At 43.8% G+C, this 16,041-nt stretch overlaps 1 protein-coding gene across 3 annotated transcripts in view; it reads right to left on the bottom strand.

The window, feature by feature from the left end:
* Positions 1–2,001: 2,001 nt before the first annotated feature.
* Positions 2,002–16,041, bottom strand: part of TANGO2 (transport and golgi organization 2 homolog) — a 47,202-nt gene continuing 33,162 nt past the window's right edge. For 2 of the 3 annotated variants that reach the window (XM_064168554.1, XM_064168556.1), the window contains exons 6-9: positions 8,561–8,631; positions 5,204–5,357; positions 3,777–3,881; positions 2,002–2,357 (exon numbers count right to left, since the gene is read on the bottom strand). In XM_064168554.1, coding sequence (XP_064024624.1) covers positions 2,237–2,357; positions 3,777–3,881; positions 5,204–5,357; positions 8,561–8,631 — 451 coding nt within the window. In that variant the 3' untranslated portion in view covers positions 2,002–2,236. The remainder of the gene's footprint in view (positions 2,358–3,776; positions 3,882–5,203; positions 5,358–8,560; positions 8,632–16,041) is intronic. The other variant, XM_064168557.1, reaches the window with a different exon arrangement.

Raw genomic sequence — 16,041 nt, 5'->3', positions numbered from 1 at the left:
TACAAAAGGAACAATCAATTAAATGCTGCTTTAGCATCTCCTGGCAGTTAGAAATCTGGGAATGGCCTTTCACACTACTTCACCTCAAAGGCAAGTCTAATTTACTGTTGCCTCTATTACAGAGACACACACACAAAAGAATGCTTGAACACACAAGCCTGAGTACTGAAGGATAACTGCAAATCTTGTGAAGAGTACCAGAAATCTTGCTACTTTGTAAATATGATCACAAGCTTGCAAAAAGAATACATTCAACACATCCAGAGGAAAAAAAAATCGCAGTGATCCATTACTAAACTTCATATTCAACAAAACAGAACACCAATAAAAGCAAAATAACTTTGGGTTTTGAAATACCTTGGCATTAGCTAGAATCTTCTCTCACCTGCACTGGCACTGAATAATTGAAAAGAGCATGCATTTAAATAGCTTTTTAATTCACAGGTGTTAGAACATACAAAGTGCATCTTAATAGCCAACATTTCCAGCAATAGAAGACTGCAATAATGTCACCTTACTACAAAGAGCTATTTTTACTTAAAATCTGGGAGCAGTCACTCCAGGCTTTAACATATTACACCAATAAAGAAATTAAGCCAAAACTGCACAGGTATAAACCAACTGATTTACATGAACTTCATATTTGGCTTCTCTTGGCAAACCAATCCCTATGCCTTACCTGCCTTCTGGGGAAGAAAAGGAACACTGCTAATTAGATGATGAAGAAACAAGATGTCACAGCACCAATGTTTTTATTCCAGCCAAAGAAGAGCAAGTCTGCTCCTGTGATTTTTCCAGTAAAACAGAACAGAGACTGAACTAGATTTCCTTTATACTCTTCAAATCAACTCTTCTCTGCTGAACCCAGCCAGCAGCGTGCGCCAGAGAAAGAAGGAAAAAAGCCTCAAACCCTCCCCATACCAAACCAGCTCCTGTCAGTTCCTCAAAGGCAGTGAGGCATGGTGAAAACTTGGTCAAAGGTTACTTGTAAAACGGTGGGCACCCAAACAGAGCCCACCCGTAGGCATGCAGGCATCCGGGCAGCTGGCTACAAGGAGTGTTGGAGCCTGGCACTTGAAGTTGGGGGTGGCAGAGACAATGCCTGCGTTATCACACCTAGTGGCTGAACTGAAGGATGAAGTGGAAAGGCTAAGGGCTATAAGTGAATGTGAAAGGGAGTTGGATTTATGGCACCAGGCTCTGCAGACCCCCTTAGCAGAGGGAGGTGACCCAAGAAACAAGGGGGAATGGACACAGCCGCCTGTCAGAAGGGGCAAGGGAAAACCTTTCCAGCCCCCCTCACCTCCTCAGTTGCTCTTGCACAACAGATACTGAGCACTAGAAGTTGAGGGGGGGTGGTGGTTTTGGAGGCAGAAGCATCACCACCTGGGGGGTTGACTAAAGTAAATCAGTTGCCCCCTCCCATCAGAACTTGTACCCAAAAGAAAAGTAGGAAGGTAATTGTTATTGGTGATTCCCTTATCATAGAATCATAGAATCAACCAGGTTGGAAGAGACCTCCAAGATCATCCAGTCCAACCTAGCACCCAGCCCTATCCAATCAACCAGACCATGGCACTGAGTGCCTCATCCAGGCTTTTCTTGAAGACCCCCAGGGATGGTGCCTCCACCACCTCCCTGGGCAGCCCATTCCAATGCCAATCACTCTCTCTGTGAAGAAACCAAAGGCAAAGAATCCCTGTGCTCTGCCTTCCCCAGGCAGAACACTGCACCACAGCAATGCTGAAAAGTTTAAATGTTACTAAAGCACTTCATGCTTCCTTTAATGCACGTTGGAATAAGCTACACAATCTTAAAAGCACATGTTGAAATGAAAGCAAAGTCTGGTAAAAACTTCTGATAGAACAATAAAAGTTTCCCTGAACATCTTGAAGAGTCTACTCAAAACATCCTTAACCAGAACCAGAAAACCACACTCACTAAAAAAAGCAAAGCAATGACTTTGCCCTGGGCAAAGATGTTCCTGCACTGAAGGAAGGGTGTTATTAAAAGCTTTATTTCTGATTATAACTTGTTGCTTGATGTGAAAATAGTACTGTTTTCTGTTGCCTTTATCCCCAGGATTTGTGAGCCTGACAGGGTATGCTATCACTTTATCCAAACTTTTGCTTCCCTTGCTATTTTTAGCTTGTGGAGGCTGGCACAAAACGTTTACGAGGTCTTAATGGCTTGTCGTGTCATTGCTATTGTTACAAACCATTCAGGTGGAAAGTTGTTAAGTGTGCAGTTTGAATTCATAGGTGCTTGTTTTCCACTGGTTGACATCTGCATTGATCATGTTGCGCTCCGTGAAAGTAACTTGGCCTTCTGAATCTATGAGAACCACCGTGTTAGTCCTGAAACAACATAAGGGCAGAAGATTAAGCCCTGTGTCCATTAGGTATTTTTTTCAAGGTTAAATACCTCATCCCCAAAGGTTTTAGCACTTTTTTTTGCCCCCTTTTTATCTTGCCTGCATCATCATCACACTAACATGACAGAAATCATCCTGTCAAGTTCAAATGGGTATTTTCAGTTCCTTCTTCATTGCTCCACTGCTCTGATTCCCTGTTGCACCTGCAGCAGCTTATAGAGCTGCTTATAGAATCATAGAATCATAGAATCAACCAGGTTGGAAGAGACCTCCAAGATCATCCAGTCCAACCTATCACCCAGCCCCAACCAATCAACTAGACCATGGCACTAAGTGCCTCATCCAGGCTTTTCTTCAACACCCCCAGGGACGGTGCCTCCACCACCTCCCTGGGCAGCCCATTCCAATGCCAATCACTCTCTCTGTGAAGAACTTCTTCCTAATATCCAGCCTATACCTACCCTGGCACAACTTGAGACTGTGTCCCCTTGTTCTATTGCTGGTTACCTGGGAGAAGAGGCCACCCCCCACCTGGCTACAATGCCCCTTCAGGTAGTTGTAGACAGTAATAAGATCACCCCTGAGCCTCCTCTTCTCCAGGCTAAACAGGCCCAGCTCCCTCAACCTCTCCTCATAGGATTTGTGCTCCAGGTCCCTCACCAGCTTTGTTGCCCTTCTCTGGACATCTGCAGAAAGTATGATAAAAGGTTAATTTTTTTTTTACTGCCAAGTGTTTCATCCAGAAGTAACATAAAACTAAGGGTTGTTTTTTTTCCCCACATCCTACACATACCCTGCTGGGTTATTCATATCAATTGTACTCTTGCAGTTCAATTCCCCATTAAACATCATTAATTATTATCACAGGACCTTGACACATGATCACAGAAAAAAAAACCTCTCCTGCCTCTAGGAACCTCCCAAAGTGAAAATCTGTTTTCATCAAAAGCAGATTCCACTCATGCATCTATGTCACTCTGTCATGTGTAAGCTAATAACTCTTAATGGACACTGCAGTACCCCACCAGAAAGCAATGACTGACAGGAGTAGGAATTTTCCACTTTAAAGTGCAAAGTATCCATTTTTCAAGTGATGGCCTTTCACAGTTGTTCACTCCTATAAAAACCTGTTTTAATTCCTCAGAAGAAAAACCTGAGGCCTAATCAACAACTTCTATTCACTGTGCTATGTTGCTAAGGTAAATATAAGTGTGACTGTACAACTCCAGTAGCAGTGTTGTCAAAAGAAAAGGGTTAAGTCACTCCAGGTTTTGCAATCAGGTGGTCTCCCAGATGGCAAGGGAGATGTCAGATCACAATCAGAAGCCTTGGAACAGCATCATTTTGATTTGAGATATGCTTTGCTGCAGTACACATCTATTTCTGACTGTGTTCTTTTTACCTTGTTCCATAACCTGGGCAGCGAACGCACACAGCTGCATACTTGTTCATTATAGGGCGTATATAATCCTTCCCTTGGTCTTCAATGGCAGGGTCTGGTAACTGACTGAAAAAAAGTAGCAAAGCAGTTAAAAACAAAAAAAATCAAGCTGTGATCAAGCTGTGTTGCCATCAGAGTGGTTGACACCAATCCCTTTTCAAAAGGTACAAAAATGTGGACAGTGTTCGTGTGCCAGTTTGAGGCTAACTGGAATATTTTAGTGAGAAGATATAGGTGATAGGCTATGAAAAGGAAATGGTGGTGATGTCTGCTTCACTCATAGGCTTGCTGACATGCATAAGAACAAGAGCACAAAACATAGATAAGACAGTGGATGTGTGTCTCTGAGTGCCTGTCTTTCTCCCTGGGCTGCTTTCTGTGTAACTAATCCTTCTGCTTTCTAACTCCTCCTTGCTGATCCTCCAACCTCACCTTGCACATAAGGCAAACTCTGGGATAAGGTAGAAGGGTGGAAAGAAGGTGAAAGGGTGGTTGGGAGCCCCTCCTGGGATCTCTGATTTCTGGGAGGGCTGTTGTGCTCCTATATTACCTTTAGCTTGTATATTTCTGTATATATCTGTAAATATTGTAAGTATCTGCTTGTAAATTGTGCTAAGCTGTAAATATAAAGCTTCATTCCTTAATTTTCAGCCAGCTGAGTCTAGTCTGGGTGACTTCATAAGAGTGGGGGGGGAGGGTAACACCCAAACCATCACAGTTCAAATCTGAAGTATGAGGAAAACCAAAGATAAACCAGCTCATCAGCTGCTTCCCAAAGAGATTTGTTTAAGCTTTTAAACTATTATGTTGCTTTAAGAAATATTTGTCATATCTTGACAAGTTTTTCACTTTTCTTGTTACTGTTTGTCTGTCTTTCTGTATTTTAGTTTCAACTACAACACTAGTCCCAGAATGCTAGAGGTTGAAAGTAATGATGAAGAAGTTTTTACATTTGGAATGCAGTTCTTTTTGTGTCAATGCAGAGTAGCCACACAGAATAGCTAGCACAAAGCTGCTCACATCAACAAGTGCTTACTCTGCATGTCCTAAGAAACTGAACCTTACCCTTAGAGTGAGCCTCCACAAAGCTCACAGTAAGCAACTTACACATGCCTTGTTCTGCACTCATTCCCCTCACTAAGAACAGTGCAATCTTTAAGGGAAAAGGGCACAGAGAAATCAGTGTGCAGCCTAAGAACAGTAACACTGACTGCAATAATAATGCTTACTCTGTCTGCTGTTTGAAAATCAATATTGTTGAAGAACACTACTTTTACCTTTCATTACCCAGCTTTAGTCAGTTAACTCAAGGCTAAAGTTTCTTTCAGTGTCAAAATAATTTCTTAAACTGGTCCTATCAGATTTTGAGTAAGTTCTGGCTGTCTTACGGCTCTTCATTATTCATCACTGTAAGAAGCTCCTGCACCAAGTCTTCTTTTGTAAGGTCTTGACTTCTCTTGACCACTTCTGTGAAAAGCTGCTTTCCATACTGAAGTTTCTTCCATGGGGTATCCAACAAAGAATTACTCAATCCATATATTCCTGTACACACAAAACCAAACAAGCCACTTATTAAGGCCTAGAATGAAGAAAATTAACTTAGGTACTATGCAAAAAGTAACTTCTAATTTATCTCATCCCAGAGAGTCTGAGGGACAAAAGGAAATGCTAGCAGTAATTCCTTATGATTTGCACATTCATCCCATTGCCAGCTTTCATTTTGCTTCAGAAGTAAAAAGTCATTAAACTATGTACCCAAAAAGTAATGATTTTATCAAATGATATGCAACACTCCTTCAGAGAGTAAGAGTTTCCTAGGTGTGCAGCTCAATAACCAAACTATGTCTTAGCCACTCTTCTGGACCACTGCTTTTGACTGTTTTACTGGGGGGAGGAAAAACCCCACTCACTTCAGAGCATCACTGCTGCAAGTATACTAAAATAAGCTGAATTGAAGCTTTTCAACACTGTCATTCAGACAATGTACACTGTGGTATGAAACCAGGTAAACCAGCAAACCCCTTTTTTACCTTCAGAACTCCTCACAAAGAGAAACATGAGGGTGTTATGTAACCTAAGCACAGAAGAACTCGGAATCAGAACACTGTTGAGTGTACATCTGCAAAGCAAATTTAACCCTTCAAGCTTTACATGTCATGAAATCTGTACTAACAAAGAAAAATGTTCATCATGAGACCCAGCAGCTGTTGGAGTAACCTCTGACATTGGACACTTGAGATTCACCTGGACAGCATGCTGGGCCATGCTGTCTAGACTGTGTTTTTGCCAAGAAAGGTTGGACTAGATGACCCTTGAGCTCCCTCCAATGTGCAATCCTATCAACAATCAACTGTTTAGAGATCAGTGCCTGTGGACCTTTAATTACATTCAGGAGGGATTCTGTTTTTACTCTTGGAAAACACTGCAAAAGCAACATTTGGTGACAAAGGGATTTCTCTTTAAAGGTACCCTGCACATCTCACCACAGTCCAAACAAATAAGGACAGAGATTACCAAGCCTAAAGGCAGCCACCTACACAGAAAAGGCATTTGTTGTTGAAGTATGGAAACAAGACCTACCTTTGCTACAGCATGCAGACAGCTGAAATTTAGGATTCATTTTCTCACTACAGCAAGACTGTTTCTTTTTTTTTTAATTATTTGCATTAAAACCTGGTTTCTTGCTTGTAGCTGCACAAAATTTAACAGCTGTTTCCAAGAATGGATGCTGTAATTGCTACAGTAACTGTTTGCCTACTGGCAGCAACATTTTGACTATTAAGCAGGCAAAATAAGCCACTGCCATTAACTGCTATCAACCAACTGCACTGCTCAGAGCCTTCTACGTGTCCATTTAAATTGGCTTTTTGATGATGAATTCTGGAGTATTGTTCAATATTGGCTGGCAAATGACTAGATTTTAAATATTTTAAATCCATGCACAGATTTGCTTCTTCTTTAGTTTGGTTTTGTTTTTAAAGTCCACTCTGTCCCTAGGAGAGCACAGCCACGCTTTGACCTTATCGGTGCTGGGTAAAGAGAGTTAGGATCAAGTCTACAAATCTTTGACAATTCCATTACTGAAGACAGACTTCTGCCCTTCTGTCATAGCTACCTAATGAATGTCCCCTTCTTTATAGTGCAGGTGGCTACACTGAGAAGGATGTCCTAGCCAAGCTGGCAGCTCATGGCTTGAACAGATTCACTCTATGCTGGGCCAAGCCCACAGAGTGGTGGTGAATGGTGCCACATGCAGCTGGCAGCTGGCACCAGTGGTGTTCCCCGAGGATCAGTGCTGGGCCCAGTCGTGTTCAACTTCTTTATTGATGATCTGGACGAGGGGATTGAGTCCAGCATCAGCAACTTTGCAGATGACACCAAGCTAGGAGCAGGTGTTGATCTGTTGGAAGGTAGAAGAGCCCTGCAGAGGGACCTGGCCAGGCTGGATGGGTGGGCAGAGGCCAATGGGATGAGATTTAACAAGGCCAAGTGCAGGGTTCTGCACTTTGGCCACAACAACCCCAAGCAGTGCTACAGGCTGGGGACAGAGTGGCTGGAAAGCAGCCAGAAAGAAAGGGATCTGGGGATACTGATAGATAGTAGGCTGAAGATGAGGCAGCAGTGTGCCCAGGTGGGCAGGAGAGCCAATGGCATCCTGGCCTGCATCAGGAACAGTGTGGCCAGCAGGACAAGGGAGGTTATTCTGCCCCTGTACTCAGCACTGCTCAGGCCACACCTTGAGTCCTGTGTCCAGTTCTGGGCTCCTCAATTCAGGAGAGATGTTGAGGTGCTGGAAGGTGTCCAGAGAAGAGCGACAAAGCTGGTGAGGGGCCTGGAGCACAGCCCTGTGAGGAGAGGCTGAGGGAGCTGGGGGTGTTTATCCTGCAGAAGAGGAGGCTCAGGGGTGACCTCATTGCTGTCTACAACTACCTGAAGGGAGGCTGTAGCCAGGTGGGGTTGGTCTCTTCTGCCAGGCAACCAGCAACAGAACGAGGGGACACAGTCTCAAGTTGTGCCAGGGGAAGTATAGGCTGGATGTGAGGAGGAAGTTGTTCACAGAGAGAGTGATTGAGTCACCATCCCTGGAGGTGTTCAAGAAAAGAGTGGATGAGGCACTTAGTGCCATGGTCTAGTTGACTGGCTAGGGCTGGGTGCTAGGTTGGACTGGATGATCTTGGAGGTCTCTTCCAACCTGGTTGATTCTATGATAGAAGCATTTAATAAACTATTGATTCTTTACCAAAATTAGTAAATATTTGAATATAAGAATACTTCCCCCTCCCCTTTTTCAAAGAATGTAAAGAAAGGAGATGAAGACAATGTTTAAATAGTTAAATTCTTAAGCAATATAGCTACATTCTGTCCAGCACCTGAAATGAGCCAACAAGAAGGCTGCAGAGCGACTGTTTCCAAAGACTTGTAGTGATAGGATAAGGGGCAATAGTTAGATATTAGAGAGAAGTAAACTTAGATTGGAAGTTAGCAATAAGTTCTTTACCATGAGGGTGGTGGAACAATGGAACAAGTTGTCCAGAAACGTAGTTAAGGCCTCATCCCTGAAGATACTCAAACTCCCTCTGGACAAGGCTCTGAGCAACCTGATCTAGTGGAGGATATTCCTGCTCACTGCAGGAGGCTGGACTAGATGAACTTTGAAGGTCCTTTCCAACCCCAACCATTCCACAATTCTAGGCTTCTCTAAAATAGCAAAAAGTAATGTTCAGAACATAGTGCTGAAAGCCTACCAGGACTGAGAAAAACAGGTTCTGGTTCTCCTTTGTTTCCATAGTAGCAAATTACATCTCCTTTGGTGGTACTGAAAAATATAAACAAGAATTTCTCCTTGAAAAACCATCAGCTTCTAGATTTGATTATGCTTTAATTTCATGCAGTCTTCAAACACAGCATGACGTTTCTCCCACTGCTACTTCGATGATATCACTGCCCAGAGATTAATTGATGAGTTACATTAATCTCCTCCTGTCAAAATCCTGCATTAGCTGTACCACTGTCAAACAGGATCATTATCATTTTTAAACATAATTGTAATAAAATTCAATAAACTCCCAGAAGTGCTGCATGGAAAGCAGCCAGGCTTACCAAAACCACTCTGCATGGGTTTGAAGAACAGGAGGTTTGGTTGCTTGGGGGAAGGGGGCATGATAAAGGCAATTTTTAGGCTCACTTATGGCAGTGTTGCAGGGCATATTTAGGTCCTTTAAGTGACAGAGGCATTTTCAGGCTGATTTCAAGTAATTTTAGTTACTGCTTGTAAGGTTTTTTCTCTCTCTAATTTTAGGTAATGGCTCCAGTACTCGCTCCTTCTTGTGCACAGTTTAGCAGGGAGGATCCCACTTGTGCAAAGACAGCTGCAAATAACTCACTTGGCAGAGACAATACCAGCACACCTAAATAATGCAGATTAAGTAGTTGTACTGATACCAACAACCCAAACCCCAAATCAACTGATAAGAAAAATAGAAATAAATCAAGAGAGTCATCAGTAAGCCTTGTGGGGAAATTGGATTGCCATTAGATGGCTCACTCTGAACATCCTTCAGATCCATCAGCTGACATGGAAAAGTGACTCCTACCTGTTTGCTACTGCTTGGTGGGGAATTCTTTTAGTTTGGTTGAAGAGGGTTTGCTTTGTTTTTAATTTACCAGGACACAGCCATGAAAACATGGAGTTCTGTATTTCACTCTAGTGATTTACTTGCTCACTGTGGAAAAGGGTATTTATTCCAGTCCCACAAATATATTCTGACTGCAGTTCAGCTTTCAATTTGTCCCTCAAGCTCTAGCTCCTCAGACAGATGAACTTCTTGGATAAAAAACAAACACAAAACTTGCAGCTAAAATTGAATTTGGACTGAGTATCATAAAGCATAATACAGTAGAGAAGTAATTTCTAGCTCCCCATTGTTTCCTAAGGTAAAAAGACATATCTGTGCCTTAATGTGAGTATATAGAATTCAAGCCCATTAGTGTGTTCTGGCAGTTAAATTGCTCTGCAGAACATCCACTACTCAAACATTAAGAGCAAGCAAAACAGTCTTGATTTAGCTGCTGATATTCTTGAAAAGCCATTCTGAAAGACTTTCTGCAACATCCTCTGCAAGACACTCAGATGAAGAGGGAAATATTAAATTGTTCATTACACAAGTCAGAAAAGGCAAAAGGAGGAATAAAAATCCCAACCCCACAAAGCAAAAATAAAATTGCCTTTCCTCCTCCTCTTGCTCCCAGATATGTGGGACTCTTTGGGTACCTTCCAGAAAGGTGTCCAAGTTTCTTGTCTCCTTGTCTGCCAGCACCACCCTTTTGTTTCTGCTGCTCTTTGTTTTACCACGGGGGGCCCATCCTTCCACCAGGTGGGCAAACCCACTGCCATCCATCTGGTTGTACGTCTGGATTTTGTGTTTTCCCTTCCCTATGCCTCTTTGTAACTCCTCTACCTCAAATAGCTTTTACTTATCATTAAAGTTTTCCTTTTTTAACGTCCAAACCAAAATAAGACTATTTATTCAGGTGTGGTTTACCTTTTCCTCTCCACATCTAATTCCTTTTGATTTTCAAAGAAAGAGGGAGAGAAGGGAAGTCATCCTACAATGGTACTGGTTCTGTTAGATATATTGGGAGTCTCTGGGAAATTTAAACTAGAGGCAAGACAATTAATTTGGCATAGTTAGAAGACAGTAGTTACCTGTTGCTTTTGTTGTTAAGCCTCACCTGAAAAGCTCTCCTTCAATTTAGAGTTTACCTACTATTTCAAAGAAATGTGCCATTTCCTGACCTCTCTTCCAGTGGCTTAAAAGACATTTTTTTTCCTGGAGCTAGTTTTACAATTGTACCATCTACTTTTTTTCCTTTCTTTAGCTCCTTTGGTTAAATGACCTGAGATATTTAGTTTTGAAGCTAGATGGATGCTGTTAAAAATTCAGGTTATCAGCCTCCCATACGTTCTTCCCTCAGCTGGATTCTGCCAGGCCTTCAAGGAAGTATGAAAAACTTCAGCTAACCAGAATGGCTGAGACGTATTTTATTTGGCTGCTGATATTAAGCTGCATATCTGTGATGCCTGGGACCTTACAGGAGTAAAAATGAATGGAGTTCAAAGGATCAACACTAGAAGTAAGAGATCTGGGTGCATCAGTTCAGTTATTTGAAAACTGAAACCTCTGAAAAGAGGTCAGTGTTAATCCTCTTGCTCAGGCATGTTCCTGCCCTTGCAGAGCCTTACATAAACAAAGTCTAGACCCAGGCTGAGAACTGAATGTTCTTTATACTTCATCTTCTCAAGGCCTTGTTTATGAGTGTTTGGTCAGGACCAGCTGGCTATTTTAGCAATGTCAGGTCTTTCCCCTCCTCAGCATTCCTTGTATTATCTTCATGACTAGTTACTGGTTAGCATAAAGTGAAGTTAAGGTGTATGATGCATGTCTATCACAGCTGGGTTTAGACACCTTTTTACAAGCTTGGTTATGATGGGTACATAGAGAGTTGGCTCACAGTACTAATACTACAGAGAACCCCTCAGCAATCAAAAGTGGAGAGCATTGAGCTGAGCCATTGTTAGCAGACCAGTCTGACTTCTTGGTTCCAGTCACCAGGATACTGTGATGGTTTGGGTGTTACCCTCCCCCACACACTTTGGAAATCACCCAGACTAGACTCAGCCATAGCACAATATACAAGCAGATATTTACAGTATATACATTTATAGACAGAAATAGACAAGGTAAAAGGTAATACAGAAACACAACTCCTCTCCCAGAAACCTGAGTCCCCAGGAGGGTCTCTCTACCACCCCTTCACCTTCCCCCTACCCCTCTTAACCTTACCCCAGTCCCAAGGAAGAATGGAGGTTTGGCCAGGGGGTTAGGAAGTCAAAGAAACCGAGGGTGTGGTTAGAGAGAGAGATGCAGCTCAGATCTCCTCAGCAGGAGCAGTGAGACTATGTTTGGATTTTTGGTTTTATACATCTCAGCAAGCCTTTGAGGGAAGCAAACACTACCATTGTTTTACCTTCCACAGCCTGTAATCTAGCTCTTCTCACCAAAACATTCTAGCTTGCTTCAAACTAGCACAGATGCAAGGTACCAGACTACACTGGCACTCTGCACATGAACAGGGGCACAGAAAAAGCAATGTATGAGGAAAGGATTTTAGGTCATCTGAAGCTGCTGAATTAGTGCATTTCATGGAGCCAGCCATTTATATTGAGATTATTCCCCTTCACTCTGCTCTTGTGAGACCCCACCTCAAATACTGCATCCAGTTCTGGTGTCCTCTTCGTAAGAGGGACATAGAACTGATGGAGTGAGTCCAGAGGAGGGCTGGTAATATATTTAAGCAAATAAATGAACGTCAGTGAGGTCATGACATGTTGTATTTCTAGCTAAGGCACCAGCAATTACACAAACTGCTGCTGCATTAAATACTCTTTTCACATTGTAGAACCTGCATCTGCTGTGGAAGGGCTATGAACAGATCAGAGCAACTGTTATCACCTGAGGTCTCAGAAGATAGATTTTTGGATGGAAAGGTAGACAAATGGGCCAAGTAAGCCCTTGTACACAGCTGCAAGACAAATTCTGCCATAAATGAGGCCACATGCTGAATAAGTAGGCACTACTGACTTCCTTTAGCAGTGGCTTTTTATGTGAAAGAATATTATCATCTAGCATCTGTTCTGAGATTCTTGTGACTAACAAATTCAGTAACATGTTCCCCTGGAGTTCAACAAAAAGAAGGGGAATAGGCACAAACTGCAGGATCACTAATTTAGAACATCTGTATTGTATTGTTTCTACATTTCACATTCCCCCAGGAGTTTGTTTCCTATTACATTCACCTCCACTACAGCACTGCTGCTGCCTTGTGTCAAAGGAAGACTGAAGTCTTCCAAGAGACTTCTGAGATGAGGATACTGTGCCAATCAGCTACTCTTATCATTGGGCTCTACCTGTTCTTTTCCTACTGTTTGCAGACACTCAGTAATGCACACTGAGGCAGAAGCCAAGATGAAGCAAAAAAAGGAAACCCCCAAAATCACTCTAAGCATGATCATATCAATAGTCTGAAAATCCTGCCCTGGGCTGGGTTAGGAACTGGCTGGAGGGCCGGACCAAGAGAGGGGTGGTGAATGGTGCCACATCCAGCTGGCAGCTGTCACTAGTGGTGTCCCTCAGGGATCAGTGCTGGGCCCCATCCTCTTTAACGTCTTCATAGATGACCTGGATGAGGGCATGGAGTCAGTCATCAGCAAGTATGCAGATGACACTAAGCTGGGTGCAGATGGGCAGAGTCCAAGGGGATGGCGTTCAATAGCTCCAAGTGCAGGGTGCTGCACTTTGGCCACAGCAACCCCATGCAGAGATACAGGCTGGGGTCAGAGTGGCTGGAGAGCAGCCAAACAGAGAGGGATCTGGAGGTGCTGATTGATACCCACCTGAACATGAGCCAGCAGTGTGCCCAGGTGGCCAAGAGAGCCAGTGGCATCCTGGCCTGCATCAGGAATGGTGTGGTCAGCAGGAGCAGGGAGGTCATTCTGCCCCTGTACTCTGCACTGGTTAGACCACATCTTGAGTACTGTGTTCAGTTCTGGGCCCCCCAGTTTAGGAGGGACATTGAGATGCTTGAGCGTGTCCAGAGAAGGGCAACGAGGATGGGGAGAGGCTTGAGCACAGCCCTACGAGGAGAGGCTGAGGGAGCTGGGATTGGTTAGCCTGGAGAAGAGGAGGCTCAGGGGTGACCTTATTGCTGTCTACAACTACCTGAGGGGAGGTTGTGGCCAGGAGGAGGTTGCTCTCTTCTCTCAGGTGACCAGCACCAGAACAAGAGGACACAGCCTCAGGCTGCGCCAGGGGAGATTTAGGCTGGAGGTGAGGAGAAAGTTCTTCCCTGAGAGAGTCATTGGACACTGGAATGGGCTGCCCGGGGAGGTGGTGGAGTCGCCGTCCCTGGAGCTGTTCAAGGCAGGACTGGACGTGGCACTTGGTGCCATGGTCTGGCCTTCAGCTCTGTGGTAAAGGGTTGGACTTGATGGTCTGTGAGGTCTCTTCCAATCCTAATAATACTGTGATACTGTGACTCAGAGTCTCTTCACAAGTATAGATACCAATTTCACTGGAGAAGTTGTAAAGGCATAATTACAGTGATGATAATAGGACCCAGCAGACACATTAATTTATTTTTCAAATCCCAGCCATAGCTGATAGGAGAAAGGGAAGAAACTAAAACTACATGAAAAAATCATGGTCTTAGATATATCATCCTGTCAGAAAAAAATGTAAGCAATAATAAGTGTCCTAGGAAAGATTTCAGGCAGCACACATCTCAGTAGTAATAGATCACAGAATGTCTTAGGCTGGAAGGGACCTTAGAAATCATTTACTCTGATCTGCCCACCACAGACAAGGATGCCTCTCACCTAGACTCATCCAATCTGCATCCACAGCTTCCCCAGGCAACCTATTCCAGAGTCTCACCACCCTCATACTGAAGAATTTCTTTCCAAGATCCTGTCTAGGCTTACTCTCCCTCAGCTTAAAACCATTCCCCCATGTCCTATTGCAAGACACCCTTATGAGAAGCCCCTCTCTAGCTTCCTGTAGGATTGCTTCAGGTATTGGAAGGCAGCTCTAACATTCCCCTAGAGTCTTCTCTTGTCCACACTGAACAACCCTAGCTCCCTCAGCCTACTTTCAGAGCAGAGGTGCTCCCGCCCTTGGATCATCTTTGTGATGCTTCACAGCAACATGAAAGCCATGGAGAGTTTGCCAAGATTACTTCTTAGTTCTGATGCAATGTCCTTCTGCAACCCTGACCTGCTTCAATTTCAGGGTGGCTCCAAGTAATGTTCAACAAAAGCACTGACAGAAAGAAAAAGAAAAGTAATGAGGTAGTAAAGCTCCACAGGGGTGTGGTTATCACCAAGCTATCACTCCCCTGGGCACTGAGCTCTAATCTTCTATCAGGGTGGATATTTCAAACAAGGACATGGGATTGGTTTATGAATAATGTGTGCATGTATTTTTTGTGCAAGGAGAAATGAAACTGACAGCTCGAAATGCTGAGCAGTAGTTCTGGCTGAGTAATATGTTTCACAGATTAATTTTCTTCTCTTCAATGTTCATGAGCTCATCAGAAAACTTTCTGCTTTGAAACTAACAACAACCAAGCAAACACCAAGCCACACAATCATTTTTGTACATATACAGCCTACCATCAAATGAAACAGTGAAAAGAATACTGCTGGATACCACAGCACACAGAGCCTGCTTTCATAGAATCATAGAATCAACCAGGTTAGAAGAGACCTCCAAGATCATCCAGTCCAACCTATCCCCCAGCCCTAGCCAGTCAACTAGACCATGGCACTAAGTGCCTCATCCAGTCTTCTCTTGAACACCTCCAGGGATGGTGCCTCCACCACCTCCCTGGGCAGCCCATTCCAATGCCAATCACTCCCTCTGTGAAGAACTTCCTCCTAACATCCAGCCTATACTTCCCCCGGCACAACTTGAGACTGTGTCCCCTTGTTCTGTTGCTGGTTGCCTGGGAGAAGAGACCAACCCCACCTGGCTACAACCTCCCTTCAGGTAGTTGTAGACAGCAATGAGGTCACCCCTGAGCCTCATCTTCTCTAGGCTAAACACCCCCAGCTCCCTCAGCCTCTCCTCACAGGGTTTGTGTTCCAGGCCCCTCACCAGCTTTGTTGCCCTTCTCTGGACACATTCCAGCACCTCAACATCTCTCCTGAATTGAAGAGTCCAGAACTGGACACAGTACTCAAGGTGTGGCCTGACCAGTGCTGAGTACAGGGGCAGAATAACCTCCCTTGTCCTACTGGCCACACTGTTCCTGATGCAGGCCAGGATGCCATTGGCTCTCTTGGCCACCTGGGCACACTGCTGCCTCATCTTCAGCTACTATCTATCAGTACCCCCAGGTCTCTTTCCTCCTGGCTGCTTTCCAGCCACTCAGTCCCCAGCCTGTAGCACTGCTTGGGGTTGTTGTGGCCAAAGTGCAGAACTCTGCACTTGGCTTTTGTTGGTGATGTCTAAAAATTTCTTTGGTGTTATCCTGATTTTTTTTTTAACCAGGCAAAAAAATGACATCAGAGGTAAGAAATAAAAACATTTCACAAGCTTTCTTTCCTTCTTTTGACATTGGACTGTCCATCTCATTGGACTTGGAAATGACTGAAGATCTGTGCAGA

The sequence above is a fragment of the Pogoniulus pusillus genome, chromosome 30 (genome assembly GCF_015220805.1).
Source record: "Pogoniulus pusillus isolate bPogPus1 chromosome 30, bPogPus1.pri, whole genome shotgun sequence".
Lineage (NCBI taxonomy): Eukaryota > Metazoa > Chordata > Aves > Piciformes > Lybiidae > Pogoniulus > Pogoniulus pusillus.
Note: the sequence above shows the minus strand (reverse complement) of the source record. Positions and strands in the feature narration are given on the sequence as shown.